The sequence below is a fragment of the Trichosurus vulpecula genome, chromosome 6 (genome assembly GCF_011100635.1).
Source record: "Trichosurus vulpecula isolate mTriVul1 chromosome 6, mTriVul1.pri, whole genome shotgun sequence".
In the NCBI taxonomy this organism is placed as follows: domain Eukaryota; kingdom Metazoa; phylum Chordata; class Mammalia; order Diprotodontia; family Phalangeridae; genus Trichosurus; species Trichosurus vulpecula.
The window spans coordinates 77,609,405-77,637,397 of record NC_050578.1 but is presented as its reverse complement, the minus strand read 5'-3'; the positions used below and the strand labels follow the sequence as shown (position 1 = coordinate 77,637,397).

The following is a 27,993-nucleotide window of genomic DNA, read 5'->3' as shown; positions in this document are numbered from 1 at the left end:
ACGTAATATATTAAAAAGACCAACCATCTACAGGTCAAAAATGTCATACAAGTAGGAGACGGTAAAGCTAGCATTTGAGCTTAGATTTTGAACCCCAAGTAAAGCACAGTGTGGAGAGTATCAAGCTGACTTCAGCTGACAAAGGTGTCCTAAGTCTCTCTGCCCCACATTGACTTTATTTTTGAGACCTCCAAGGACATTACCTTGCTGCTCTTCCCTTATCTTCCACTCAATGCACAAACCACACATGTTATCACTACCTGTTTGAGGTTCAGTCAGATTCCCTAAATATGACTAATAATGACTCAAGCACCAAATGGAAATTTTCTCAATGATCTTCAATGTCAATGGACATTGCTATGCATATAGTGTGAAGAAGAGTGTGCTATTATGACTTCTTAAAATTTGATTTTGTGTTGTGTTTTTGTTTGATTTTTAGCCCTTGTGGTAGCAATTCTACGCTTCATACAATTGAAACCCAAAGTTTTAAACCCGTGGCTAAACGTGAGTGGCTTGGTGGCCCTGTGTCTGGCTTCCTTTGGAATGACATTACTCGGTAATTTTCAGGTACTTTCCTTTCTGCCTTTTCTCCAGCCCCATACTAGTTGTGCTTTCATCTTACCTTTATTTCCAACATACCCACTAGATTCCTGCTTACTTAAATATGGTGGCCAACTATTTGCTTTTCCTGCATCTCTGTGAGTCTTCAGGAGGAAGCATCCTTAGATGCTAATGGAAGCTTCCCACTCCCCCCCCCCCCACCTCCAGTGGACTTAGAGGTCTGGACCGGTTTGTTTGCGGGGGGAGGTGTTCTTTCATTTTGGTCTTTCTTTGTTATGTATGTATTCTGAACTGAGTTTGGGGAATAGGATCATAGATTTCTTAGTGTCACTTAGTCCAACCCCTTCATTTGACAGATAGGGAAACTGAGTCCAGAGAGGTAAAGTCAGTTACTAAGCAACTTGCCACCAGTAAGTTTCAAAGCTAGGATTTGAACTCTGGTCCTTTAATTCCAAATTCAATATACTTTTATTATACCAATGGTGTCAAATTCTATTGCCTTAGAAAACCACAAATTAACATTATCTATGTTGTATTGTAGTTTTATCTATTCTGTTAACATTTCCCAATTACATTTTAATCTGGTTTGGGCTGCAGCTGGGAGTTTGGGGACATTTGAGTCTGATATCTCTTCATTCCCCAACATTTGCCCTCAATACAATGCATTTACTGGAAGGTAGCTAAAAAAATAGGGCAGTTTGGGTGGGGGGGGCACCATAGTGCATAGAGCACAGGGCCTAGAATCAGAAAGACTCATCTTCCTGAGTTCAAATCTGACCTCAGATACTTACTTGCTGTAAGTCACTTAACCCTGTTTGCCTCAGTTTCCTCATCTGTAAAATGAGCTGGAGAAGGAAATGGCAAGTATCTTTGCCAAGAAAACTTCAAATGGGATCACAAGGAGTCAGACACAACTGAAAAACAACTGAACAACAGCAACTATATCTATTTTATAAGTGAGAAAACCAAGGTAAACAGAGATGAAGTGACTTATTGAAGGTCACACCGTGAATAAGTGTCTAAGGTAGGGTTTGAACTCAGGTTTTCCTGACTTGAAATTTACCACCTCAAGGAGCCATAAGGCTATGGGATCAGTGAAACTACCTGGTATTGGGTAGCTCCATCAAAGGACAAAGGAATGATCCTTGGAAGCATGGTTATTATTCTAGTCAGATGACCAGTAGCCATAGCTATTACAAAATGGATATTCTGAATCACGATCCTGATTGTTCCATGACAGCTATAAATTTCATCTGGGGACCATCCTTCCTATTCTTTGTCCAAACTAGTAAATTTTATCATGTTCTACAGGTACATACTAATCTCTGATCTTTGTGTGCATAGCAACTGAATGGTTACATAGGTCAGAGAGCTCTCTAATTCCATATTCCATACCAAGTATCTGGTGTTATTTCAAGAACACTTCGTATCAATCAGCTGGGCTTTCTCAGGACATCAAGCCCCAACACATTACAGAAGATTATTCAATCTTCATGCATCTTCCACAGGGTCCCTTTAGGGTCCTGTAAGTCAGGGCCCAGATTTCCCTCATAGAAGTATGGGTATAGGAGGTACATTATGAGTGGTTGTATCCCCAGACTGAGAACCTCCAGGAATAAACTCCATGGCCATTGGTCAGAAGGGATTCCTAATTCATTATGTAGCTCAACAGGTTGCTATTGATGAGTGAGGTCATCCTGTATGGACCACTGGTGGTCATTTAAGGAATCCTGGACCTCTGAGCACACTGTGACCCATTGGAATCTCAGGCCATTAGAGAGTCTCACACATTGATAAGGATTGTCCATGTGGAACTTACCCCAACCCACCTAGACCTGACACATTTGGAATCTGGCCCAAAGGCCAGTGACTTGTTCTAACTGGCTCAACCAATGGGGTTCTTTGAGTCCTTTATATACATTCCAGATTGTTGGCCTCCTCCCAGTGGTATCTGATTAAATCTTATTTACCCCTCTTATTAAGGACATTCTGGTGCTGCTCATGTCTGTAAGGTGTGCCAATCAGCCATCCTCATGAAGCAATAAGAATATTGGCAAGAAATGGGTTATTAAAGAAAGGGTGATTTTTATCATTCCTGGTATATCATTTACAATTGTCTTGCCTTCTTTCCCAATATTTTTTGGTGTTGTTTAGTTGTTTCAGTCGTGTCTGACTCTCTGTGACCCCATTTGTCTTGGTGAAAATACTGCAGTGGTTGGCCATTTTCTTCTCTGGCTCATTTTATAGATGAGGAAACTGAAGCAAACAGGGTTAAATGACTTGCCCAGGGTCACAGAGCTAGTAAGTGTCTGAGGTTGGATTTGAACTCACAAAGATGAGTCTTCCTGACTCCAGGCCCAACACTCTTTGTGCTATGCCCCCTAGCTGTCCTTCCCAATATTAGAGATAGCAATATGATCCCTTCCCGCTGAAATTACCAGTACCCGGCTACACCGTTGTATCTCTTTATAATTGTAGCATTTAGTTATTTGTTTAAAATCAACCCATATGTTTAAAAATACCCATGATGCATGCTGTTCTCTTGGTCTTAATTGGTTTCTCAACATGATATCCCTGGCTGAGACCTTACCAACCAGTTTTGGACTCTAGCCCCACCAATTGCCCCAATGCCCTGAAACCTAGGGGCAAGGGAAAGAAGGATCTTCCTCCTTCCACCTTAGATGGAAATAGGGACTGGTCTTCCACAAGATCCAGGTCTTCTAGACTAAGAATAGAAGCTGAGGGAGAAGTCAAAGAAATTAATAATTGTTTGACCTCGGGGAAGACTTTCTTAGTTCATTATATGCTTTGTGCCTCAGTAATTTTTTCATACCTCAGGTTAGTTGTTGTCCTTTACGCTCAAAGAGGACCAAAATGTTGGGGTCAAGGTACAGTGTGTCTGACTGTGGCTGATCAGACCAACATGAGCTTGGAAGGATTTACCATAGGTCACCCCCACATAGTCCACGTGAACATTTGGAGTGGAGATGTCTCTAAAATTGTGGATCTCACATTTCTTTTGAGCTACTGCAATTCAGCTTTGCATTTTATCATGGTGCCCTTAGGCCAAAAGAAATAACTAACAGCTCTATTTATTAAGTAGTCAGGTCCAATATGTACTTATAACTTACTAGTCATTTAAAAAAATAACATACATAAACAGAAAGAAAATTAACCACAATTACTCATGGCATGTTGTATGAATTGGACACTGTACAACTCCTCAAAGCTTGGGATCAGAATGGATACCGCCACTCTCATTCCGTGTTCCACATTGATTTTTTAGGGCACTTGCTTTTTTAATGACAGCAGTTACTGAAAAGCCAGCTTCTCAAAGATAGAGAGGTCTTTTCAAATGGAAACTTTAGCACTCAGCAGGAAATAGTTATATTTATCCTTTGCATTTTCCTAGAAAGTTTAAAATATCCCCAAGAACCACAGCCTGAGTAGGTGAAAATAAAAAGCCATGCACAGCCTTGACTATGGAGTCAGCCTAGGCCTTCTATCTCTAAATTGCCTGGCTATTTTCAGGATGACCTTGGATTGGACTTCTGACAAACCACTCTGGACATGCTATTCCTGGCTGGAATTTTTTTTTTAATTTAACTCTTTACTCTCCAGAACCAGGCTTCTGCCTATAAAGTTTGCTATTTTCAGCATCAAGGAGAAAGCCTGTAGAAATTGCTGAGGGCTAATGGAAGCCCTATCAGAAACATCATTTGGTACAAATTAACAGTCTTAAAGCTAAAATGGAAGTAATTTGAATAGGCTACAGTGGTGTGATGTAGATTTTTATGAGGAAATCAATGGATTTATCACTTGTTTACCTCTGATAGCATTTCTACTTTTGTGATGTCTGCTATGCTATTTACCAAAACCAAATTAACTTTTAATATACTGGAATAGACAAGCTTCAATACTTAAAACAATCATTAATGGGAAGACCCCTATGTTTCCTAGACAAACTTTTATACTAAATATTAGCTCTAAATTCACAAGTCAAATAGCATTCGGATCAAAGAGGTTCCAACCTCCAAATTTTACATAATAATAATATAAATGCAATAATAACAATGCTTACCTTTATGTAGCACTTTAAGGTTTGCAAAGTGCTTTACATATTTCATTTTAGTCAGCCAGTCAAGAAACGGTTATTAAACACCTACTGTGTGCAGGACACTGTGCTAAGCACTTTGTTGTTGTTCAGTTTTTCAGTCATGTCTGACTCATTGTGACCCCATTCGGGGTTGTCTTGGCAAAGATACTGGAGTATTTGCCATTTCCCTCTCCAGCTCATTTCATAGATGGGGAAATTGAGACAAACAGGGTTAAGTGACTTGCCCAGGGTCACATAGCTAGTAAGCGTCTGAGGCTAAATTTGAACTCAGGTCCCCCTGACTCCATCGCTGGTGCTCTATCCACTGCTGCCTTGCTAAGGACTAGAGATACAAAGAAAGGGCTTCATAGGAATACACTGCTTGCCTTTTTTAAATATATATATATATATATATATATATGCCCTTTATATAACATAAAATGCAAAATGTATGTCTAACATTCTTATTAATAATTGTCAAGTTCATAAGAAAGAGGGAGATAAACCTGACTATGATATGAATTCAACAAGTAAAACCATTTAGAAACAGCTAAAAAGAGTAACTATTTTATACTAAAGAGGTGCAAGAAGAAGAAAGGATACAGAAGGTTTAGATGGGGGAGGATGGCCGGTAGTTCTGGTAACCTACTTTTATCGGGAATGGGTTTAAGAGGAAACAATACATATATATATATATATATATATATATATATATATATATATATATATTTAGAAGAGTATAAAAGTCTTCTAAATTTATAAGAAATAAAATGGTAGGGGTATAGTGAGGGGGGAGAGACAAAGGAGGGATTAGGACAAGGGAGGGATTTTTAGAGGGGAGAATTAATAGGTAAAGGGAGTTTAGATTAATGGGAATGGAGGGATAGGGGAGGAATCCTTAGAGGGAGGAAGGCAAGTAGCAGGATGGCAGAGTAGTTGGTAGAGGAGTGGGGTAGGCAAGTAATAGGAAGGTGATGTAACAAGTAGAAGTAAAGTAGAGGTGGCAGGAGGGATAGGAAACGAGAGATATGTACAAACATAAAAGCAAAGATCAGGAGTAGAGTATGTTTGAGAAAGTATATGACTATATATGCATGTGTATATATGTGTGTGTGTGTGTGTGTGTATGTATGCATATATTGAGAAACCTATCTAAGCTATGTTGTAGCCTTCTAGGGCAGTAGGGGGAAGGGGAAAAAAGAACAAAGTTAAAAAGTGCACAGCAGAGAACACAAGAAAACACAAGGGAGCAAAGAAAAGATGGACAATTCTCAAGACAAGGTGTATTATTTATCATACAGACTTTCTTGAAATGAAAATCTATTGTTACATATTTTGAATCCTCTCCTATGTTCTGCTATGTACATGACATGCTTTTTTTCTTTCTTAATTTGTATTTAAGTTTCAGTATTTAAGTTTACAATATGTTTTTGTTTCTTTTCTCTATTCTGTATTTGTGTTCTGATAAAATTTTTAAAGAAGAAAAAAAAGAAAGAAATATAAATCTGAAAATAAAAAAGAGAGAGACAAGACAAAGAGAGACAGAGACAGACAGACACACACAGATGTAGAGAGATAGAGACAAAGACAGAGAGAGTCAAAGAGAGAGAGACAGAGACAGAGAAGACAGAGAGACAGAGACAGACAGACAGACAGACACGCACACACAGAGAAAGAGACAGAGAGAAAGGGAGAGGATGGTAGTAAATTCAATCTGCCCTAGAATACAGAGGAGGTGGAATCCAGAATGCAGGAACTAAATCAGCCACGCATCTTCCAGTTGTGAAACCCTGGACAGAGAGCCTCAAGGTTGATGGAATTCCTAGGAACTGGGAGAGGTTAAGCTCCTAGTCACCAACTGAGGCCATTTAATTGTGGGGAAATATTCTATTGTCTACATTTTAGGCAAAGTCTGTCCAAGATAGCTTATTACTATACTAAAGGCATTTTCACTTGGAGAGAGGTCCAGCTATTCAAAGGTTCTTCCTGTTCACTGGAATTCTCTCTGACCTATGAAGAATGTCCACTTACATTTTACTGTAATGAAATAAAAGAGAAAATTCTACAACAAAGGAAAACAAAAGTACATGCGTTAGGTTTAGGTTTGTTTGGTTTTTTTTAAAAAATCGTTTGCAATGAACAATAGTAATATTGAAGAAATACTTTCCTGAAACCAATTACTTCCTCTTTGGCCACTCCCTCTAAGGTTTCCCCTTTTTTTGCTCAAAGGTATACAGGAAGATTAAGTCATTTAATTGGATTTTTTAAAAAAAGGCATTCCCGCTCCTAGTTGAGTCACCAAAGGCTAAATCTTTTAGTTTCAGGAAATTAAGATCTTTCTCTTAAACTGATTAAATCTTCTCAGGGAAAAAGGAAAAGAACCTATATGTTCTAAAATGTCTCTTTGTGGTGGCAAAGAATTGGAAATTGAGGGGATGCCCATCAACTGTGGAATGGCTGAACAAGTTGTGGTATATGATTGTAATGGAATATTACTGAGTTGTAAGAAATGATGAGCAGGTTGGTTTTAGAAAAACACAGCAAGACTTGCAAGAAATAATGCAGAGTGAAATGAGTAGAACCAAGAGAACATTGTATACAGTAACAGTAATTTTGTTCAAAGAGTAACTGTGAATGACTAAGCTGTTCTGAGTAATATGAATATTCAAATCAACCACAAAGGATTTATGAAGGAAAATGCTATCCACCTTCAGAGAAAGAAATTACAGATGCAAGTACGTATTGTATGGTTCCACATACATATCTATATCAAATGTTGACCTTTTCTAGTAGGGGGTTGGGAAGGGAGGGAGGGAGAAAACTTGGAATTCACAATGTAACAAAAATAAATTAATTAAATAAATATAAGATAATTTTAAAAAATGATTAAGTCTTCTATTCAAGGAAGGAATATCATTTAGGTTTTTTAATCAAGTGGCACCAGAGATATCAGACCAGGACACTGTGAAAATATTTTTTTCCTTAAAATTTGACAACACTTTGGAGACCTTAATGCTACATGCTTCCACGGTCACCTCTGAGGTCATGCAGTCCATCTTTCTACCCAATGCAGATATAACTTCTACAACGTTCAATTCAATTCCACAAACATTTTCCAACGCTGATTAATGTTCTCTGAAAGAGAACAAAGACAGGAAAAGCAGCCAGATTGGACATAGAAATCTGCACTTGAAAGTGACGTAGTTTGGAGGGTATATTGAATGATCAATTCAAAGGAGAAGGAGATAATAGAAAAACCTTGCATCTCATTCATAGCTTTAAAAAGGTGACTGAGGGGACATAGCTCCATGCCTACTCTCCCATCTATATAAAAATTTAAACAAAAATCAAGAGCATCTGTGGTAGAAGTAGAGAATAAGCAGATCTTTGTGAGTGTTCGACAATGGACATATTTACCATTTCGCAATTGGCAGAAAAATGAAGAAGATATAAGATCCAGCTGGGCTTTGTCGATTGTGAAAAAAGCATTTGACTAGATTGAGCAACATCCCACCTTATAGTCTTTTCTTGACACCAAGTATCTCCTATCCACATATCAAAATCACTCAAGAAAGCTACGACAACAGAAATAATACTGTTTGATGACCCTCTGACTGTCAACGTCAGGCAACAGGGCATAAAAGAAAAAGACAGATGTCTTCTTGCCACAGGTATTCACCATTGTGATGGAGAAGATCCAGCACAGATTTCAAGTTGAAGAGAAAGATTCCCTGGGGATGTTGAGGTCCACAAGATGCTCCTGTTTGCAGATAACCTTGTGCTGGTTGCATCCAGCTCTGGAAGGCAGCAGAGCTTCCTGGAAAGAGAGAGCCATAACCCCTCAAAAGAGTTTTCGGCCTGACCCTTTACAAGCAGATAAGGAATGTCAATTGCCCAAATTATGACATGAAGGTGTATGGACAGCCTAGAGCTTCTATGTTAGCATATACATGTAGGATAGACAGGATAAATGCACAGCTTGGGCCTGAAATTCAACAAGAAGAGAGCATACCAGCTCACCTTAGAGAAATCACTCTCTATGGGTTGTACTCACCCACCATTATACCTTCTCCAAGTTAAATACTTATTGACCTCAGCAAATCAACTGAGGTGTATTTGGCACTTTTGCCCGAGGTTGTGATTCTCCTTTTGAGTCCCTCCTGGAGTGCCATACACTGAAGAGTCTCCACCAAGTACACATAGCGCAGTTATTTCTTAATGGTTTCCTTAATGCCATGTGTAATATCAATTAAGTTGGGTGTCTTTGATTGAGCCTTACTAGGTAGGTGCTAAACCCCAGGCACCAAACCCCTATCTATTAGGTGCTAAGCCTATGTGGGTGTGAATTGGTAACTAAGGTGGGGCTTCAGGTGGGGCCAATGAAGGGAGGTGCTAACTCCAGAACCAATAGTAAGAGCCTAAGTTCTGGTCACTTAGATGATGTTTGATGACGTCTGAAACTGTATGAAAAGAGAGAATAGAGTTATTTGTTTAAGGCCCTCACTCCTGGAGGTGGGGGACTCTGGACAGCCCACTGTAAGGGCCTTCCCGCTGAACTCAGATGTTGGTAACTATGAATTGTATTTGGTCTGTCTGTTGACATTTGTAATTTGTTTGTATTTGCTCTGAAGTTCAGGATGCTGGCTTTTCCCCCTGAACTAAGTGAATGACATTTGTATGCTGGATTAAATTGAGATTGTTAACCCCTTAACATTGCTTTCCTTAGTGAAGCAGATCAAAAGAACCTGGGCTTGCAGTGTTCTGTGAGCTGGTTGTTGTTGGTTTTACACCCCCCCATGGCAGCTGCTAGCCAGATTGTTGAAACACCATGGCATCTCCCAGTCCATTCAATCCCATCCTAGAATGCATTTCCATTCATCCTCACTACCTCCTCTTAAAATCTCTAGTTTCCTTCAGAGTTCAACTCAACTGCCACCTCCTACAAGAGGTCCTCCTTGAACCCTCCCAGCTGCTAGCTACCATCACCACCAAATTATTTTGTATAGACAAGGTGTCCCCAAAGTCTTGGTGTGGTTTTATTCTTCAATGATTAAAACTGCACTGAGACTTTTGGGACACCCTAATTTTTGTACTTATATATGCATATGTTTCCCTAGAGAGGACGTAAACTATTTGAGAGTAAGGAGTATCTTGTTTTTGTATCCCTAGTATCCAAAACAGTACCTGGCACTTTGTTGTTGAGTCGTTTTTCAGTTGTGTCTGACTCTTCATAGCTCCATTTGGGGTTTTGTTTCTCCAACTCATTTTACAGATGAGGAACTGAGGCAAACAAGGTTTAGTGACTTACGGTCACCCAGCTAGTAAGTGTCTGAGGCCAGATTTGAACCAGGAAGATGAGTCTTCCCAACTCCAGGGCCATCTCTTTGTCCACTGCACCACCTAGCTACACCTAGTACCTGACACTTAGTAGGTACTTAATAAATATTTGCCAATTGATATTTTGGTAACAGATAGGAAACCAAATTTAGCCAAAACCCTGATCACCCATCTCCTTTGAAAGTTATATTAATGCCATATTAATGGACTATGCCAGTCCAATCAGTTGATTTAGTTTGTCAGAAGTAATTGAAATGACTAGGGGACAGCATTACTCGACCTAGTGGTATGAATTTCAAATTTCTCGTTCCCAAGCCAAGCCTTGCAAAGAGCACCCCGCCCCCCGCATGCCCCGCCAGCCCCCCCCCTCCAAGAAAACACCCCGTGTCTTAAGACTCTCCTAACTTACGTAGGTCTCCGATTGTTGCAAGTGCTACTTGTATGAAAGCTATGCTTAAGACAATATTTTTTAAAAATCTGTCCATGTGGCTAATTTTGTCATACAACATAGACATGGCCAGACCTTGCCTCTTCTTTACAACACAGAAATTAAGAAACACTTGGGGCTTTCATTAGTATGCTATGCTAATAAAATATTGATCCTTCAGAGTTTGCCTTCCTTTGGGAATATACACAGCCAACTCTGAAATTTCATTTTCTCATTCTATAAGACAATACTTGAGGGTGTCTTCCTTTAGACCATGGGAACCTTTTAGGACTTTTCCTGATGTACACAGACTTTTTAATTTAAATTTTTAAATTTATCTCAAAGACTAGATCCTTATCTTCTTCCTTATATAAGGGAGGTGATCAGTGACCAACCCCACCTTCATCCCACCCCCATCCCAATCCCCAGCCTAGAAAGCCCAGAATATAATCACAAGGTGTTTATAACTATAAATATTCCTCTGAGCCCAGTTCCCTTTGAGGTATGTGAAGATACCTTTCTCTGGTGGAACTTATCAGTGGATGAGAAAGGCTTTCATTTCCTAAGCCCTGGGAACAGAGTTCAGTTCCAAAGAAGTCAAGGCCAGGAGCATTTTTTCTATGGGGTGGGGGGAAGGGGAAGAGGGAGGAAAAGAAGCAAATCCTTTCTCTTCCTTCCATTTCATTGGACATAGTATCTAGAAGTAATTTGCCCAGAGGGTGATACCCTCTCTAGCAGTTATAAGGAGTGAGTCTGAAAGTGTCCTAAGCCCAACAGAGGGAGCAAAGACCCGTACTCCATGCAGGCATGGATATAGAGAGACAACCACCGGAGGGAAAAGACTTGACCCATGGCATCAGAGAAAAGAGCCAGCTCTGGAATCCTAGAGAGAGCCACTCTTATCAATCAAAAGTTGGGCCACAGAGAAGACTGTGTGAAAAAAGAGGATTCCCAGAGTTGTGAGTGACCTGAACATGGGTTTCCTTCCCATGTGTATCTTATTACCATCGTAGCAATAAATTGTATTAACCCTTTCCATTCCCCCGCACTGATTGTTTTTTGAAGGCAAACTAAGCCATCTTTTGCCTCGATTCTTACTTAGCCTTTAACTACTGAATGGGTGTTGCCTCCGACAAATTGAGACCTGGGAAAGACCCTACTTTAAGGAGACTGAGGTCTCCCACTGCATCCCGGACCATGGCCAGTCCTCCTGACCTATGTCTTGCCACTGGATTCCCATGACTCTGAAGGAGAGAATGGGGCTGATGACTTTGCATGGCTCTGCCTCACTTAAATCCAATTTGCTTGTAAGTCAAGACATCACCCTCCTGATGTCATTGGTCCTCTTCAAAAACGAAAGACGAAAAACAATGTGTGTTTGTGGAGCATACACCCCCGATGTTTGAGAAGGAACATATAGTAGCTACTTTGTTTTACTATGTATCATCTTATTAAATATCTTAGCCAAGAGCTAATTGTATCTACTGGCTGATTGTTACTGGGAAGCGTATCAGCAGTTTCTCATGTTAACAAGGGGTAACCACAGTGTTACTCCTAGAATCCAAAGGAGCAGCCACCTGCTGGAGACCCAACCCACAGGTCTGAAAGCAAGTTGAAGGGATAGCCAGGAGGAGTGTATTACTCTTGAATGTGTTTTCTCATAATCCGTTTTCTCTCTCTCCTCTCACATTTTTCTTAACCATTTTTCCCCTCCCAGGGTGGGCATGGAGGGGTAGCACCAGAAGATTTTCTAATCATGAGAGAACTATTTTTCTTTTTTTTTTCTTTTTTTCACAAATGAGCCTCCACATGCTATATTGTTTATTCTCCTCCAAGCTCACCAACGATGAAGAAATCCATAATGTAGGCACCTCCCTAACTTTTGGATTTGGTACATTGGCTTGTTGGATCCAGGCTGCTCTGACACTCAAAGTCAACATCAAGAACGAGGGTCGGAAGACCGGGATTCCCAGAGTGATTCTAGCAGCATCTATCACTCTCTGTGTGGTCCTCTGTATCCTTTGAATATAAACGGGCTTTGGTTTTGTTTTTGTTTTTCCCTTAGGGAAGTTAGAATACAAAGCAAACCTAGTTTACTTATCTAGATATCAGGATGCTCCCTTCACAGCAGCCTATTCAACCAAATTATCAACAGAGAAGGGGAGGTTGAGGTTTGCTTTGTTTCTGTTTTTTATCATCAGCTTTATCAGGCTCCTAAAGGAGGTGATGAATTAGAATATAATCTGTGACTTTCCAGAACTGTTTGTAGTTTATTTATGAGAACTGGGTTAATGCTTTCTCCTCAAAACAAAGATAGTAAATTTCCCCCCTTTTGGAAAAAAAAAATTTAAAAAATGAAAAAAAAAACCCAAAAACATTCTGAACTACAAAAGTGTGTCGATTGTTTTTCCCTTAAAAAAAAAAAACTTCCATTGATTTACTTGCGGATGATTCAGTTGTTTCATTTAATAAAATATCCACTGAGAGGTTCAAAAACAAGCAAATTTATATCTTTCAAAAAAGTAATTAAGTTATTCTAAGAAGTGAACTCAAGAAGCATATGGTACATTTAGCCATCCCAGATAGAATGAACGATTAATACCATACAATATTTGTTGTAGCAATTTATATAGCAAAGACAACAAAATTAATTCTGTTGTTCAGAGACTGATTTTTCCAGTTTGTGAATTTGCCAAGCCCTTTCTCTTTTCTCGACCACCTGCCCTTTGAGCATCTCACTAATTAATCATCAGCATCCTTGCCTAGTTAAATGGGCTGAAACTCAAATCAGCCATATTCACTCCTCGTTTGCAGCTTGATTTAAAAAAAAAAAAGTTGGTGGTTGAGAGTTTAAAGCTCTTTGTTAAAGAGTTGGGAGAGCTGATTGTTAAATTTTCCATGTGAACCTTTCCACCTCAGAAATCAGTAAACACCTCAAATGATTTTTTTTTTGTTTTGATGATTGTCTAGACTTAAGAAAAAGAGAAAACATTCATAATGAAAATTAAGCTTAAACATGTGTGTTTCTGAGGGCTGGTTGTCAAACATTTACCCAGGACACCCTTGGACAAAGGGCCATTCCTAATTATCTTCAGATTTCCATGATCTAAGCTATCTAGTGCCGAATTAACATAAAGGTCTCGGCAATATTTACAACATCTGGACACTCCATCAGAAAAGCAATGTGTAGGCTCCAGATGGCTTAGAATGTTGAGATCATTATCCTAAATTCCATCTGAGTCCTAAGAAGCTGTTTATTAGAAGCTCTCCATAACAGCAAGAATCCTCTCATTATCCCAAGGTGGATAGACCCAGACATGCCAACTCAGATTTGCCTGTTCTTTTCCCATTTAGGAATGCCACAGAGAATCATTTTTTCCCTTTTGGTACCCAGAACTGAGAGAAGGAAGAAGTTCAGAGCCAGTGGCTTCCATCCTGTTAAATGTTGATATTAAGTGTAATCTTGGAAAAGAACAACGTTCCAAGAGCTTGCCTTGATTAAAAAAAAACTACCCCTCCTTGTTTCTTTTGTGGAAGTCTACAATGAAGATACAAATTAATGCCAATGACATTTAGGACCTTTAGTAAACCAATTAATTCATAATCTAATGGGTGCCACTTTCTACTGCTGAGCATGCTCAAAGTACAATTTCCCTTTCAAATCATTCTGTTAGACCCTTCTCCCTAAAAATTCCCACCCCCAATAGATATTGTGGAAAATAATAGACAAGAAGGGTCTCAACTCTTTTCTTCATAATTCATTGCAAAGAAGGGTGAAAGTGACCCTTGAAAAATAAAAGTGTATTCTCTGCTTCTGAACAGGAGAAAGAGAGGGGCCATTCCTAACTTGGAGTTTGACAGCTGATAGCATTTCTAGGTTTACTTGTGACTTGTTACATCCAAAATATTTTTCAGACTCTTAAGTCACTTCACTGCTGTCTGCCTCAGCTTTTTGTTTAATAATCATTTTTCAGTCGTGTCTGACTCTCCATGACCCCATTTGGGGTTCTCTCGGCAAAGATATTGGAGTGGTTTGTCATTTCCTTCTCCATCTCATTTTACAGATGAGGAAACTGAGGTAAACAGGGTTAAGTGACTTGCCCAGGGTCACACAGCCAGTAAGTGTCTGAGGCCAGATTTGAACTCAGGAAGATGAGTCTTCTTGACTCCAGGCCTAGCACTCTATCTACCGGGCCACCTAGCTGCCCCCCTGGCTTCGTTTCCTGAACTGTTAAATGGAAATAAAAATCAGTACCTACCTCCCAGAGTTGTTGTGAGGATCAAATGAGATGATATTTGTAAAGAGCTCAGCATGGAACCTAGCACATAGTAGGTGTTTAATAGATGCTTATTTCCTTACTCTTCGCTGTCCTTATTTGTGAAAGGCTTAGCCCTTTTATTGATCTTTATGGAGTTCTCTGGGTACCACTTAGGACAGTCTATCAAATTGTAATGATAGTGGCTTTACTTTGGAAAGGTGGGTTGCAACACGGCCCGTCTTTTAAAGTCTCCACTAACAAGTCCCGGTGTGTTTTTCTTGACTTACCCCTTTCCCCAGATTTTATTCTCATGGCCCAAGAAATCCACATGCACGCGGCCCGGATTCAATGGGGCCTCGTGATGTGCTTCTTGTGTTACTTTGGCACTTTTGCCGTGGAGTTTCGGCATTACCGTTATGAGATCGTCTGCTCCGAGTACCAGGAGAATTTCCTGAGTTTCTCTGAAAGCCTATCAGAAGCATCTGAGTATCAAACCGACCAAGTGTAATTTGACTTACTTTGACCTCGTTGGTGACAGTGGGGGAGAGGGTTAGGGACTGACACAGGAAAAGAATGTCACATATGACTTCATGACACCCAACACACACACGCACAGTTCACAGTCACTATCACTAAAGGGGCCTCTTTTCAGGGTGGATTGTTTCTTTAAAGGGGAAAAATAAAAGCACAAACCCCTGTATGAAGGATTGGAAGCTCTTGCATCTTTAATACACACAACAGACCAAGAAGCTTTTGCAAGACCGTGTATCTTGCCCACCTCGTCTGTCCCATTTTCCCAGCCCTCCCCACTCCCCTGCCCTCCTTGCCTAATGGCTTCACCATTCACACCCTTTACTGTTAAGTAGAGTCAGTCAAAAGAAGAATGTCGAAGGCACCAACTCCCTAAGTCTTGCTTCCGGTCTAAGGAGGATCGGAAAATGAGCCACTGAAAATCTTCAGAGTTCAGACCCAGACGATCTTCATAATGGATGATCAAGTAACACTTGTCTGGATGGAAATTATCCAAAAAGAATGCCTAGGCATGGGGGGTTGGGGGAGGTTGGGGAGGGAATTCCCAAGCACTGAGCCTGTATCTCAGCCAACACTCACTTCATTGTGACTTAAAGATGGGGCCATGTGTGTTCCGATAATTTTAGAGAGCAAATCTGCTAAGATGGATTACAGAGCTACCATTCATATAAAACGAGATGAAGATGTGGTTTTGTTTTTAAATGTTCTTCCTTTTGTCTATCCTAGACGATATCTTTTGTTTGCTTCTCTGCATCCTTAAAATTGCCTTTTTGTATCACTTTGGATCCCACGGACAGAAAAAGATTTTAATATAAAGATGTCTGCCTTGTATTGGACCTAACCATAATGAGGTCAGATTATTATCCCCTGAAGGCTTAATTTACGGGGGGTGGGGGTTTGTTTCCATTAGAGAAAGCTAAGATGACACATAGGAAAAGATGAGTGAGAGAGAAGGACCCAAAAGAGCTGGAGGCTGTCTCAGATGAGCCATTTATGAAAAGGCAAGCATTAGGTTATCTTAGAGCAAGACTGAAAGCAAGAGAGTTCCACTCTTTCAAAGAGGCCCATGAAATGCTCAGACTTTGTTTTTCATTCTTCTTTGGTGCCCCAGCATTCCAAGGAATCATGGCTCCTGGAGCGGCTGGGGATGGAAGCAGCCACAACTCAAACATATCATCCATCTGTGCCTGCGCTTTGTTCTAGAGAACCCCCTGATTGGCTCACAGGAACTGTGGCGATTTCACAGAATTACACTTTTAAAAACCACTGTTTTGGATCCAATGAAGGAAAATCAGCAAAAATCATTAAAAAAAAAAACAAACCAACGAACGAGATTTTTAAAGTATCGTTGAACTGTCTCCCATATGAAGTGCAGGAATAAAGGTAATTGTGAATGGGATGAAAAAAAAACCTGAAAAGTGAATTTGGCTAGAAGTCAGCAAGCATATGCAGGAAAAATTTCAAGCAAAAAATAATCTTAATTAAAAGGGCATCTACTTGTAAATAGTCCAAGCCAAGGTGACATTTATTCTTTTTAAAAAGAAAAAAAACTACTTTTGTTTTTATCATTTTTTTATATTGTAAAATTTTATCAAAGAAAAACATGAAGGTTTGTGACGATTTCTTTTACTTTCCACAAGTAAAAATCAAGCTGCTGACTTTGGGTGGTGGGATATTGTTCTATGCTTGTGAGTGTGTGTCTAATGGTGCCCTCTGGCAAAGCTAAGCAATTACCAGTATCACACACAGGGTCAGGACCACTAAATAAAGTGCTTTTATGACAAAATATGCTTTGTTTTTCCCTTTCTAATGACTCACATCTCCTTTGGAAAGGGAGTGAGACTCAGGGGGGATACTCCCTAGCAAAACAAACTACAGCGACTGGAAATTAATGCAAAGACCAGGCTTGTCCCAGATTAAGGGAGCTGGACAACCTTGGTCCAGAAGATGGAGTCCACCAATTGTGAGTGAAAGGTCACGTACTGAAGACCCTTGATGATGAAGGGCATTGGGCACTGCCTTGCTTAGGAAAGAGATGACTATTAAGAAACTATGAAAATATAGTGGGATCTGGGGAAGGTAAGGGGTGCAGTGGCTAGAAGGCAGAACTTGGGAGTCAGGATGACCTGAGTTCAAATTTGGCCTCAGGGATCTCCTAGCTGCGTGACTCAATCTGTTTGCCTCAGGTCCCTCGTCAAAGGTGTCTGAAGGCAATAGCTTTCTGACCTCTGATCACTCAGGGGGGTCTAGAAATTTTGAACATGAAAACTCCAGAGGAGGAGGAAAGCCTGATCATCTCATCCAAGAGTGTGGGAGAAGCAGGAACCCGGCTCTGTCATGGTCTGAATTCAGAAACTAAAACTGGAGATATGAATAAATAGATAATAAATACTTCAGATGGCTTGAGTCAATCACAAGGTAAAGCCTTTTCATATCTTGCCTCAGACACTTACTAGCTGTGTGACCTGGGCAAGTCACTTAACCCTGTTTGCCTCAAAAGAAAAAAAAAAGGAAGGAAGGAAGAGAAAGAAAGAAAGAAAAAAAGAAAGAGAAAGAAAGAAAGAAAGAAAGAAAGAAAGCAAGAAAGAAAGAAAGAAAGAAAGAAAGAAAGAAAGAAAGAAAGAAAGAAAGAAAGAAAGAAAGAAAGAAAGAAAGAAAGAAGGAAGGAAGGAAGGAAGGAAGGAAGGAAGGAAGGAAGGAAGGAAGGAAGGAAGAAAGAAAGAAAAGGGAAGGAAGGAAGGAAGGTAAAGCCTTTTAAGAAGAGTTATTCCACAAGAAATAAAAGCAAAGCCTCAGGGGGAAAGTATATGGCTTGATCACAAAGACCCTAAGAATGGCTGAAATAAAGACATTTTTCAAAAATGAAATAAAAGCACTGGGGAAAGGCGCAAAGTGAATAAATAGCTGAGAACAAAAGATGGAAAACCTTACCCAAGTAGCAAATGGCATGAAAATTAGAATAGAGAAATCAGAATGCAGTAACTCCAGAAGGAAATAGGACATGTCAGAATGAATAATAATAATGATAGATAGCAATTATATAACACTTATTACATGCCCGGCACATTTAAGAAAATCATACTTTTATTCTAGAAATTAGAGAAGCCTCCAGTAGGTAGCAAGGGAAAGAAGCATTGAGTAAGCGCCTACTGCATGAAGTACCAGATGCTAAGTGCTTTACGATTATTATTTCATTTGATCCCCACAATGATCCTGTGAAGTAGGTACTACTATCAGTCCCATTTTATAGATGAAGAAACTGAGGCAGATTCAGTGATCTGTCCAGGGTCACACAGATACTACATGTCTGAGGCCATATTTGAACTCAGGAAGAAAATGTAAGATATCTCCTATTGGAAACAACTGACTTGTAGAAGAGGTCAAGGAGAGAGTTTCAAAATTATTAACTATGAGGAAAATCTGACTATGCAAAAAAAAAAAAGCTACATGCCATACTTCTAGAAGTCTTAAGTGAAAAAATTGCCCAGAACTATCAAAACCAGAGGGCAAAGTAAAAATGGAAAGACTCCACCAGTTGCCTTCTGAAACTCCAAACTGAAAAATCCCTAGGAATGTAAAATCCCAGGGTCTGGAGTCAGTCAGGAAAAACTGAGTTCAAATCAAGCCTCAGACACTAGCTCTGAGATGTGGGGCAAGTTAGTTAATCTCTGTTTCCTCAGCTATATAATTAAAACAATAATACACCTACCTCATAATATTTGTAGATAGTACATCATACAGTAGGTGCTTACTAAATGCTTCTTCCCTTTTTTATCTACTGGAGGCTTCTCTAATTTCTACAATAAAAGTATGATTTTTCTTAAACCTTGGGTCTCAGTGGAGTTGCGTGAATGGTGAGTTGTATGAAACTACGTACATGATGAAAGTCCTGGTGTGGAAAAATCTTTTCACTAACGTAGATTTGCAACTCATCTGTAAGTTAGTCTTAGAGGGCCGTCTGGGGCACTGGAAGATTAACTAGCTTTGCCAGGGTCACATAGCTAGTATCAGAGGTGAAATTTGAATCTCATTCTCTCCTGAATCCAAGTCCATGGAGGGTTCTATAAAGGCAAGAAGTGAATAATGTAATAAAACCACGGCAATAATGAAGTTGTTTGTCCTTCATTTTCAAAGAGGACCAATGACATTGTGAGGTTGGGGTCAGGGTACAATGCATTTGGCTGTGGCTGATCAGACCAATGTGAGGTTGGAAGGCTCTCCCACAGATCAGGCACAACTAGTCCCTTAGAACATCTGGGTTGGAGATGTGTCTGGATCTCATGCTGCCCTCACGCTCTGATGCTCTATTTACGGAGCACAGCATCTTCCTTGATGCAGGCACGCCATGCTGGGCGGTCCTGTGCCAGGGCCTCTCATGTCCCACAATTGATAAATTAAGTTCTTCAGGGAGACCTTGAGAGTGTTCTTGTCTTCTGACCACACAGTGAGCACTTGCCTTGAGTGAGTTCTCCACAAAAAAAGTATATAAACATACATTTGACATTCAGGCTGTGGGCCAGCCTGTCAGAGTTCCACCCTCTGCAATAGAACTTGAATGCTTGGCTATTCAGCTCAAGAGTGGACCTCAATGTCCAGCACTTTGTCTTGCCTGGTGATCTTCAGAGTCTTCCTAAGACAAATCAGTTGGAAGCAATTCAGTCTCCTGGTGGTATACTGTCCAGACTCCACAGGCATACAACAGTGAACTCAGCACAACAGTTCAGTAGACCTTCAGTTCAGTAGGCAGCCTGATACCTCATCTCTCCCACACTTTCTTTTGGAGCCTCCCAAATACTGAGCTAGCTCGGGCAATGCATTCGACAAGTTCATCATCTATGTGGCCATCCCTAGAAAGTATACGGCCAAGTAAGTGACTTATCCGTAGATTCAAAATCTCTCCACTTGCTATAACCAATGGTTCCACGTATGGATGATGCAATGTTGGCTGGTGGAAGATGTTTGTTTTCTTGGATGGTCAGGCCAAAATTATCACAAGAGGTAGAGAATGGAGCCATATTCTTGCATCTTACCCTCAGAGGCTGCATTAACTGCACAATCATCTGCAAACAAAAGGTTGCACACCAGCTCTCTCCACTTTGGTCTTGGCTTGTAGCCTTTTCAAGTTAAATGGTTTACCATCAGTGTGGTAGCAATCTTGATGGCATTCTCATCATCAGTGAAGGCATCTGACAACATTGTGGAAAAACAGCTAGAAAGCATAGAGCAAGCACACAGCCCTGCTTGACTCCACTGGTAACTAGGAAAGCATGAGAGCATCATCCTTCATCCAGAAGCATGTGAGCATGCCATCATGAAACTGGCATACAGTACTGACGGACTTCTCCAGGCAGCCAAATTTTGCCATGACCTTCCACAAGCCCTCATGACTGATGGTATCAAAGGTCTTGGTCAGATGGATGAACATTGTATACAGACCTCTGTTCTGCTCCTAGCATTTCTCCTGGAGCTGTCAGGCAGCAAACACCGTATCAACCATCCCTTGGCCCTTTTCTGAAGCTGCACCGGCTCTCAGGTAGATGGCCATCATCCAGATGAACAATCAGCCTATTGAGGACTCTGGCAAGAATTTTGCCAGCAATGACTAAGAGAGAGGATCCCCGCCCCCTGTGATCGTCAGCCTGTTTCCTTTTCCTTTACAGAGATGGACAATGGAGACATCCTTGATCTGAGGAAAACTTCCTCTTGACATATAATCTGGAAAATTTCAATCTGCTTCTGTATGAGCAGCGGACTTGCCTTGTAGCTCTCTGCTAAAACGGAATCCATGCCAGGTGCTTTGCCACTCAAGAGGGGCCTAATGGCACTCAAAACCTCTTCTTCAGTTGGATATTTGGCTGAACAGGATAGACTACAACCTAAGGCATACAATCAACAGCTTCAGCGTTGGTCGATGATGATCTGTTGAGAACACTATAAAAGCATTCAGCCCATCTCGGCAGGATCATATCCTTATCACTGATCAGTGTGGCTCCATCAAGCGTCGAGTAGTTGAGATGCAACAGAGATCTTGGCCCATAAAGAATCTTCAGGGCATTGTAGAATGCTTTGGATTGTTACTGTGAGTGTAAAATTTAACTTCATCTTCCTTCTCACCGAGCCAAGGATCTTGCATCTCTCCAGGCTTCTCTTAGGCTTTGCTTTTGATGGAGTTAAACACTGCCTCCTTGATGACAGATGAGCAGTCTTGCTGGTAAACCCTGTGGAGTTCGTGTTTCTCATTTAGTGGCTTCTGAACTTCCCCATCATTTTGATTAAACCAATCCTGATGTTTGCAAGTGTTTTGGCCCAGATGAGCAAATGTGGTTCTACACACCAAGTCTCTGAAAGCTGCCTGCTCCTTTTCTGCCCCACTGTTGTGTGTGCTGACTCAGCTTTCCCTCCAGGTCACCAATGAATTGTTCCTGTATGGTATGGAGAAATGCTCTAATCTGTTGACATTGAGTCTCCTGATAGTTGTCTTGTTTTGAGGCCACCACTTTTGCTGAAAATGTAACACAATAAGACCATGGCAACAATGAAGTTTGGCATATCAGAAAGTATCCTGAAACAAAATTCTTGAAGTCTGGCTTTGCCACTCAGTACTTGTGTAATCTTAAGCAAGTAACCTTGCTTGGCATCTATTTGCTTATCTATAAAACAAGGAGGTTGGACCAATAATCACTTCATTGCTGTGTCTTATTCTCCTTCCCTGTGTGACTCCTCCACTCACTTGGTGGTGCCCTGAAGGAAAGCTCTGTGACCTTGACTCCGGATTAGCTGTGAGAATGCTGAGTCAAGAGACTGCATACCTGTATGAAGGAGAAGGAACTTCTTCAGATGGCTGTAGGTCTTTGAGAGATGCCAGTGGAAGAAAGCAAGGCATGAACTTTTGATGGCTACTTGGAGTGCTCAGAGCCGAAAACTTCTAGGGAAATCCACGAACCTCCCCACCACACACACACACACACACACACACACACACATCTTACATTTATAAAGTAAGAGTTGGCACAGACAATCTCTAAGGACAATTCCATCTTATGGTTTTCTATGAAATATGCAGAATTATGAACCGTGAAAGAGAATTGTTTGTAAGTTAATAAATATTGTCAGGCTATTAACAGATTCTCTGGTACAGCATGATATGTCTCATTGTTATCAAGTGTCACTCATCTCCTTAAGAGAGGAAGGAGAACTCAGGAGAAGTCTGTCTGCCTTCTCTCATTTTGGTTTCCTCCCATTAAAATGGTGGGCTTCAGGTAGCCCTGAAATCTAAAAGGTAACTAACCAGTATCTCACTGAAAAAGTCAGGATCAGGTAAGAAGGCAATTGTCCTAGCACTTAGACCATGGAAAAGTTTACCTTACGTTCCTAATTCTGCCTACTTGTGGTAGTTTGGAAACATGGTAATCTGGCCGTGTTTCAGAGCACTGCTTTCTGTGTTTTAAGGAGTGTGGGAGAGAAACAAGAGCATGGAATTTGGGGAAGTTTTCTTTAATAACATTACCTACACACAAATCTCAACCAACACAGTCTCAAATACCTCCATCCAAAAGCCAGTGCTGGTGCCTGGGTCTGTAATTTTTGTTTTCGTTCAATTAGGGAAAAACCTAATTAGCTGGAACTGCCTTCAAAAGAAAATGGTTCCAGAGCATTCTAACATACAGCATGAGAGAGACTTATGGACATTGGGCCATACTAAGCTCATTTCGATTTGGAGAAGGTATTCCTAATGGCAGGTGGAGCAATGAGGTCCTTACCAAACTCCGTTGGCAGTCTTTAAAGGGGGCCTTACCGCGTAAGTCAGAGGATAAAATTGCCTTCTATTTTCAAAGCATTACCTGCACATCTTATTCAATGTGTTCAAATTCACTTATAATAACAACTAGCATTTATGTAGTTTCCTAAGGTTAGCAAGCACTTTGTAAACATTCTCTCATTTGATTCTCACAACCCTGGAAAAGATAGGTGTTACAGACCCATTTTACAAATGAGGAAACAGAAGCAGAGGTTATGTGACTTGCCCAGGGTCACGCAGCTTGATCATAAGTGTGTAAGGGTAGAGCAGAATTCAGGTCTTTCTGACTCCAAGCGGAGTTCTAGCCACGGTCTAACCATCCATTAGCTGCCTCGGTTCCGTTTCGTAACTGATAATCATTATTTCTCTTTGGTACGTCTCCACCCCTTTGAGAAGGAAAAAAAAAACACCCTCTTCAAGTAAAAAATTAGAAACACTGAAATGTTTTCAAAATAGGAGCACTTTGTTTATCTAATAATAGCCTTAAGAAATTCTATTTCAATAATTGAAGAACATAAACCTAGTAAATAAGACACATGCAAAGGATTTCATGTATAGGGGCATTAAAAAAAATTCAGAGGTGTTTCAATAATAGTCAGGTGGTGCAGTGGGTGGTGCATGTGAGCCTTAAGAGAAAGATCTGGATTCAAATTCCAATCTTTCCTCAGACACTTATTAGCTGTGTGATCTTGGGCAAGTCACATAACCTGTTTGCCTCAGTTTCTGAAACTGTAGAGTGAGGATAAAACTAGCACATAACTCCCAGGGTGGTTGTGAAGACAAAATGAGACAATATTTGTAAAGCAGTGTATAAGTGTTATAATAATAATAATCTTTGATGGACTTTCAAGTCAACAAACATTTTTAAAGCATCTACCATGCTGTGTGCTGGGGATATAGGATGGGGCAAAAGAGAAAACCACCTTGGCTTTCAAAAGAGCTTACATTCTATAGAAATTTATAATCTCTGCCCCACCTTCTCCCACCTTTCAGTGATGCATTACCATCCATCGACATAAGAGCAAAAATCTCTTCTACCTTTAGATGGGAGGAATCTGCATTTTAGGGCTATAAAATCCATACTTCACACTAGCCACAACATTAATATTTGCAAAGGATCCATTAAGACAAGTATCAGTACTGAAGGAATCAACTATGCAAAAGTTATCATTTCCCAAAAAAGGGAACTTGTACAAGAAAGCGTGCACATGTATATGCATGCACACACACACACACGCGCTTGTGCACACACAGACTGTTCCACTCTTGGTGCATTTTTAAGCTTTCAATATCCGAAAATGACACCAAGACTTTTGGGACACCATATATAATATATAGATGCCTATATATACATACAAATATGAAGATGGATGGATGGATGAATAGTTGCCAACTTTTCTCTAATAGATCCTGAAAATTCAAATACTAGATACGTATCCCAACTTCTACACCACTAAGTTAGATTTCCAGAGATCAGCTATCTCTCAAGGTTTTATATTGAGGATCTGTGGTTATCATGTCAGTTTGGGGTCCAATTTGGAGTGTCTTCTCCAATATCACTGAGTGATCTTTTTAATATCATCTAACCAGCACCACTTAATGTCAGTATCACCTATATCTTTGATTAGCACCCAGGTATCACTTAACCAATGAACACCAATTGTTTTTTACCAAAGAGTATTTGCAGAGAAGATAGAGCAGGGCATCTACCTCTTCACCAAGAGGCATACTCTCTTCTCTGTACCACCTTGGTCCCGGGGGGAAAAAGTCTGTGACCAAAACATAAAAACCTTGGTTTTTCTATATACATTTGCTATATCTTAACATCCAACAAAGACCATGTCTGCAGAATTACACTGTGGTCGAAAACCCCATTTCAGTTCCATGACTGCCTGATCTTGGTGTTTCTTCAGGAGTCCGGCCAGAATTTGCTAGCTGTACAGAGCCAAGATGGCACTGCAGTTGTTGGTTGACCATCTTACCTTTCTTCATGAAGAAGCTGATAACACTGACAACAGAAAGCAGTCTGTGATTTGCTAAGATGCTCTTAGAATGGTATCAAAATACAGTCCTAGGGTCCACTGCAATGTTGTCCATTGTGGTCAATGAAGGTGCAGAGAATTCAAGTATGTGGGGCAAGCTTTGGTTGACTCAATAGGAAGGATGGATTGGACATTTTGGCAAGTGTCACTTGAAGCGGTAGCAGAGGCTGATCTATCACTCAGTACTAATTTGTAGCCAAAACCATGTCTACAAATGGAACTGAGGTGAGAAGCTTTGACCAACTTCTAATTAAAATCTGCTTAAGGAAACTGAAAACATTTTGTATCGCTATAATAGGAATAGACACACACCCAAAAACTACACGAAGGCGGGAGGTGGGGAAGATAGGAGTGGTTGTGCAGGCAAAGAACTGTGTTTAACATAATGCCCAAAATGTGTTAATTTGTCATTATATTACAAGTATTTTCCTGGGCAAACTTAGAATTTGTAAAAATGGGCATTTTTAGATAAGTGAGCTATAACTGCTCAAGTTTCCTCCTTTCCTTTCTCCTAATGCCACTACCCAGATCTGTCTCAATACAGGAGCTCTGCTGGGCAAACAGTGGCACCATGGTAGTTGCTACCAATTCGTTTCAACGTCTTTACTCCACACAATCCTCATGTGAACACTAGTGAGACTTTACTTCTCTAAGATCTCAGAAAGCTATCAGATTCCCATGTCACCCTCCCACCTCACCCTCAACCCCCAAAGCCAGGCAAGGACTGTTTTAAACTGGTAACAGGTTCCTGAATCTTGGAGTGTTAGTGCTGGTAGGAGATACTGGCTTGTGGCTGGTGTGGCCATGCTCCCATGTATGGCCTCCCAGTATGACTTTCTGTGGGATTTGATATCCCAAAGTTATCAAGTTTAACTAGTGCTTGAATATGAACTTTTTTGGGGGGAATTGTTAAAAAAAAAGAATGCAATGAAAACTCAATTGTCTTTATGGAAGAGCATCCACAAGCTGGCCTCTTCCTCGTCCATGTCCTTGTTTGTGCTGGACACTGTCCTTTTTCCATTAAGAAATATGAGGCTGGGAGGCTGGCAGACGCGGACAAGATGGCGTCCACAGCTGCGAACGGGGCTAGCGGGATGGAGGTGGACGCCGCAGTGCTCCCCAGCGTCATGGCCTCCGGCGTGACCGGCAGCGTGTCCGTGGCCCTGCATCCCCTCGTCATCCTCAACATCTCCGACCACCGGATCCGCATGCGCTCGCAGGAGGGACGGCCAGTGCAGGTGATTGGGGCGTTGATTGGGAAACAGGAGGGATGGAATATCGAGGTGATGAACTCGTTCGAGCTGCTGTCCCACGCGGTGGAGGAGAAGACCATCGTTGACAAGGAGTATTACTACACCAAGGAGGAGCAGTTTAAGCAGGTATTCAACAAATTGGCGTTTCTAGGTTGGTATACCACAGGGGGTCCGCCAGATCCCTCTGACATCCATGTGCACAAGCAGGTGTGTGAGAGCTGTTCCTGAAGCTAAATCCCATGACCCAGCACACTGATCTGCCAGTCAGTGCTTTTGAGCCTGTCATCGACATCATCAACGGACAGGCAACAGTGCTATTTGCTGAACTGACCTACGCCCTGGCCACAGAGGAGGCTGAGCGGATTGGTGCGGATTGAATGACAGCCACAGGTAGTGAGAGAACTCTACTGTGGCAGAGCGTCCGATAGCCCAGCATAGTGGCATCAAGATGCTGCACAGTCGGCTCAAGCTTCTGAAGCAGGGGAGGTTCCTTTTAATCATGAAATTCTGTGTGAAGTCTATGCTCCGTGTCATTGCCTCCCTGTGCTCAGCACAGATAAGTTCAAGACAGACTTTTATGATCAATGTAATGATGTTGGGCTCATGGCCTACCTTGGCACCAGCACCAAAACACGCAACACAACGAACCAGTTTGTAAATAAGTTCAACGTCCTGTATGATCGCCAGGGCATCGGCAGACGAATGCGAGGACTTTTCTTCTAGAAGGGGGCAACCTTTCCCTCACAATAAGTGAGGGCAAAGGGCTGAGATCTGCTTCACTGAGGAAAACAACTGCCCCAGAGGCAGGAAAGTGGCTTATTTCCCCTTTAGAGAAGCCCTCAAGCCTGCATAGGTTCCCTTCACCCAAATTGTTAATAAACAGGGAATAGCTCCCCTGCCATGAAAAAAAAAAAAAGATGAGGCTAGAGTTAATCAAATACTTCCCATTATCCCATCCAAACCAAGTTCCCCAACCTGCATATTTAAAGATAGATTTCCTTGATATTTAGGAAATGTTCACCCCACTCACATCTCCTTTCCTTATGGAATTTGCTTTGGCTAAATTGCATTAAGAATCAAAGCTTAGTCTGATTTGTGAGTCACTCACAAAAGCTCTCCCCCATTGCTGTTGTGAGACAGTGGGACGCTCAGTTCTCACAGCCAGCAGGGACCATGTACTCTGGAAGGCCCACGAGCCAGAAGAGCTTCAGCCGAAGGTCTGATCAGGATGCTTCACTTGGGAGAGGGTCATCAGCACACTGACCACGGGCTGGGCAATGTTCCAGCCATAGCAACTCCTCCAAATCGTCAACTCCTCCAAATTGTTTATTAAACAATTTCGGGGTGAGAACCTGAACCAAAGAAATCCCCTATCTCCAAAGAGTCCAAGAATAGAAGTTTTCTCATTTTGAAAAATGCGGAAATTTTTCTCTTTTTGGCCCAGACCTATAATTTAGTGTGGACAACTTCCTTCAGAAAAACTGCCTCCAACATAGCAGATTAAATACTCATCTGTAACATATAGTATTGAGAGACTCAGGAGGGCAAACTGCACACTGACAGGTGACTTACCCGAAGCTACAACACAGCCAGAGTGAGAGGTAGGATTCGAGCCCAAGCCTCTCTGACCCCCCAGGGCAGCTCTGTTATCAATCACCTCATGCTGTCAGTCTATTCTGGCCTCCTCCA

At 41.1% G+C, this 27,993-nt stretch overlaps 1 protein-coding gene and 1 pseudogene across 2 annotated transcripts in view; both read left to right on the top strand.

Annotated features, from left to right (window-relative positions):
* The window catches only part of TMEM150C (transmembrane protein 150C), a 67,791-nt gene extending 50,794 nt beyond the window's left edge, over positions 1–16,997 (top strand). For both annotated transcript variants that reach the window (XM_036764601.1, XM_036764602.1), the window contains exons 6-8: positions 440–567; positions 12,258–12,435; positions 14,980–16,997. In XM_036764601.1, the coding sequence (XP_036620496.1) occupies positions 440–567; positions 12,258–12,435; positions 14,980–15,188 (515 nt within the window). In that variant the 3' untranslated portion in view covers positions 15,189–16,997. The remainder of the gene's footprint in view (positions 1–439; positions 568–12,257; positions 12,436–14,979) is intronic.
* A 9,106-nt stretch (positions 16,998–26,103) lies between these two features.
* On the top strand, positions 26,104–27,157 carry LOC118854336 (annotated as a pseudogene).
* The last annotated feature ends 836 nt before the right edge of the window (positions 27,158–27,993 follow it).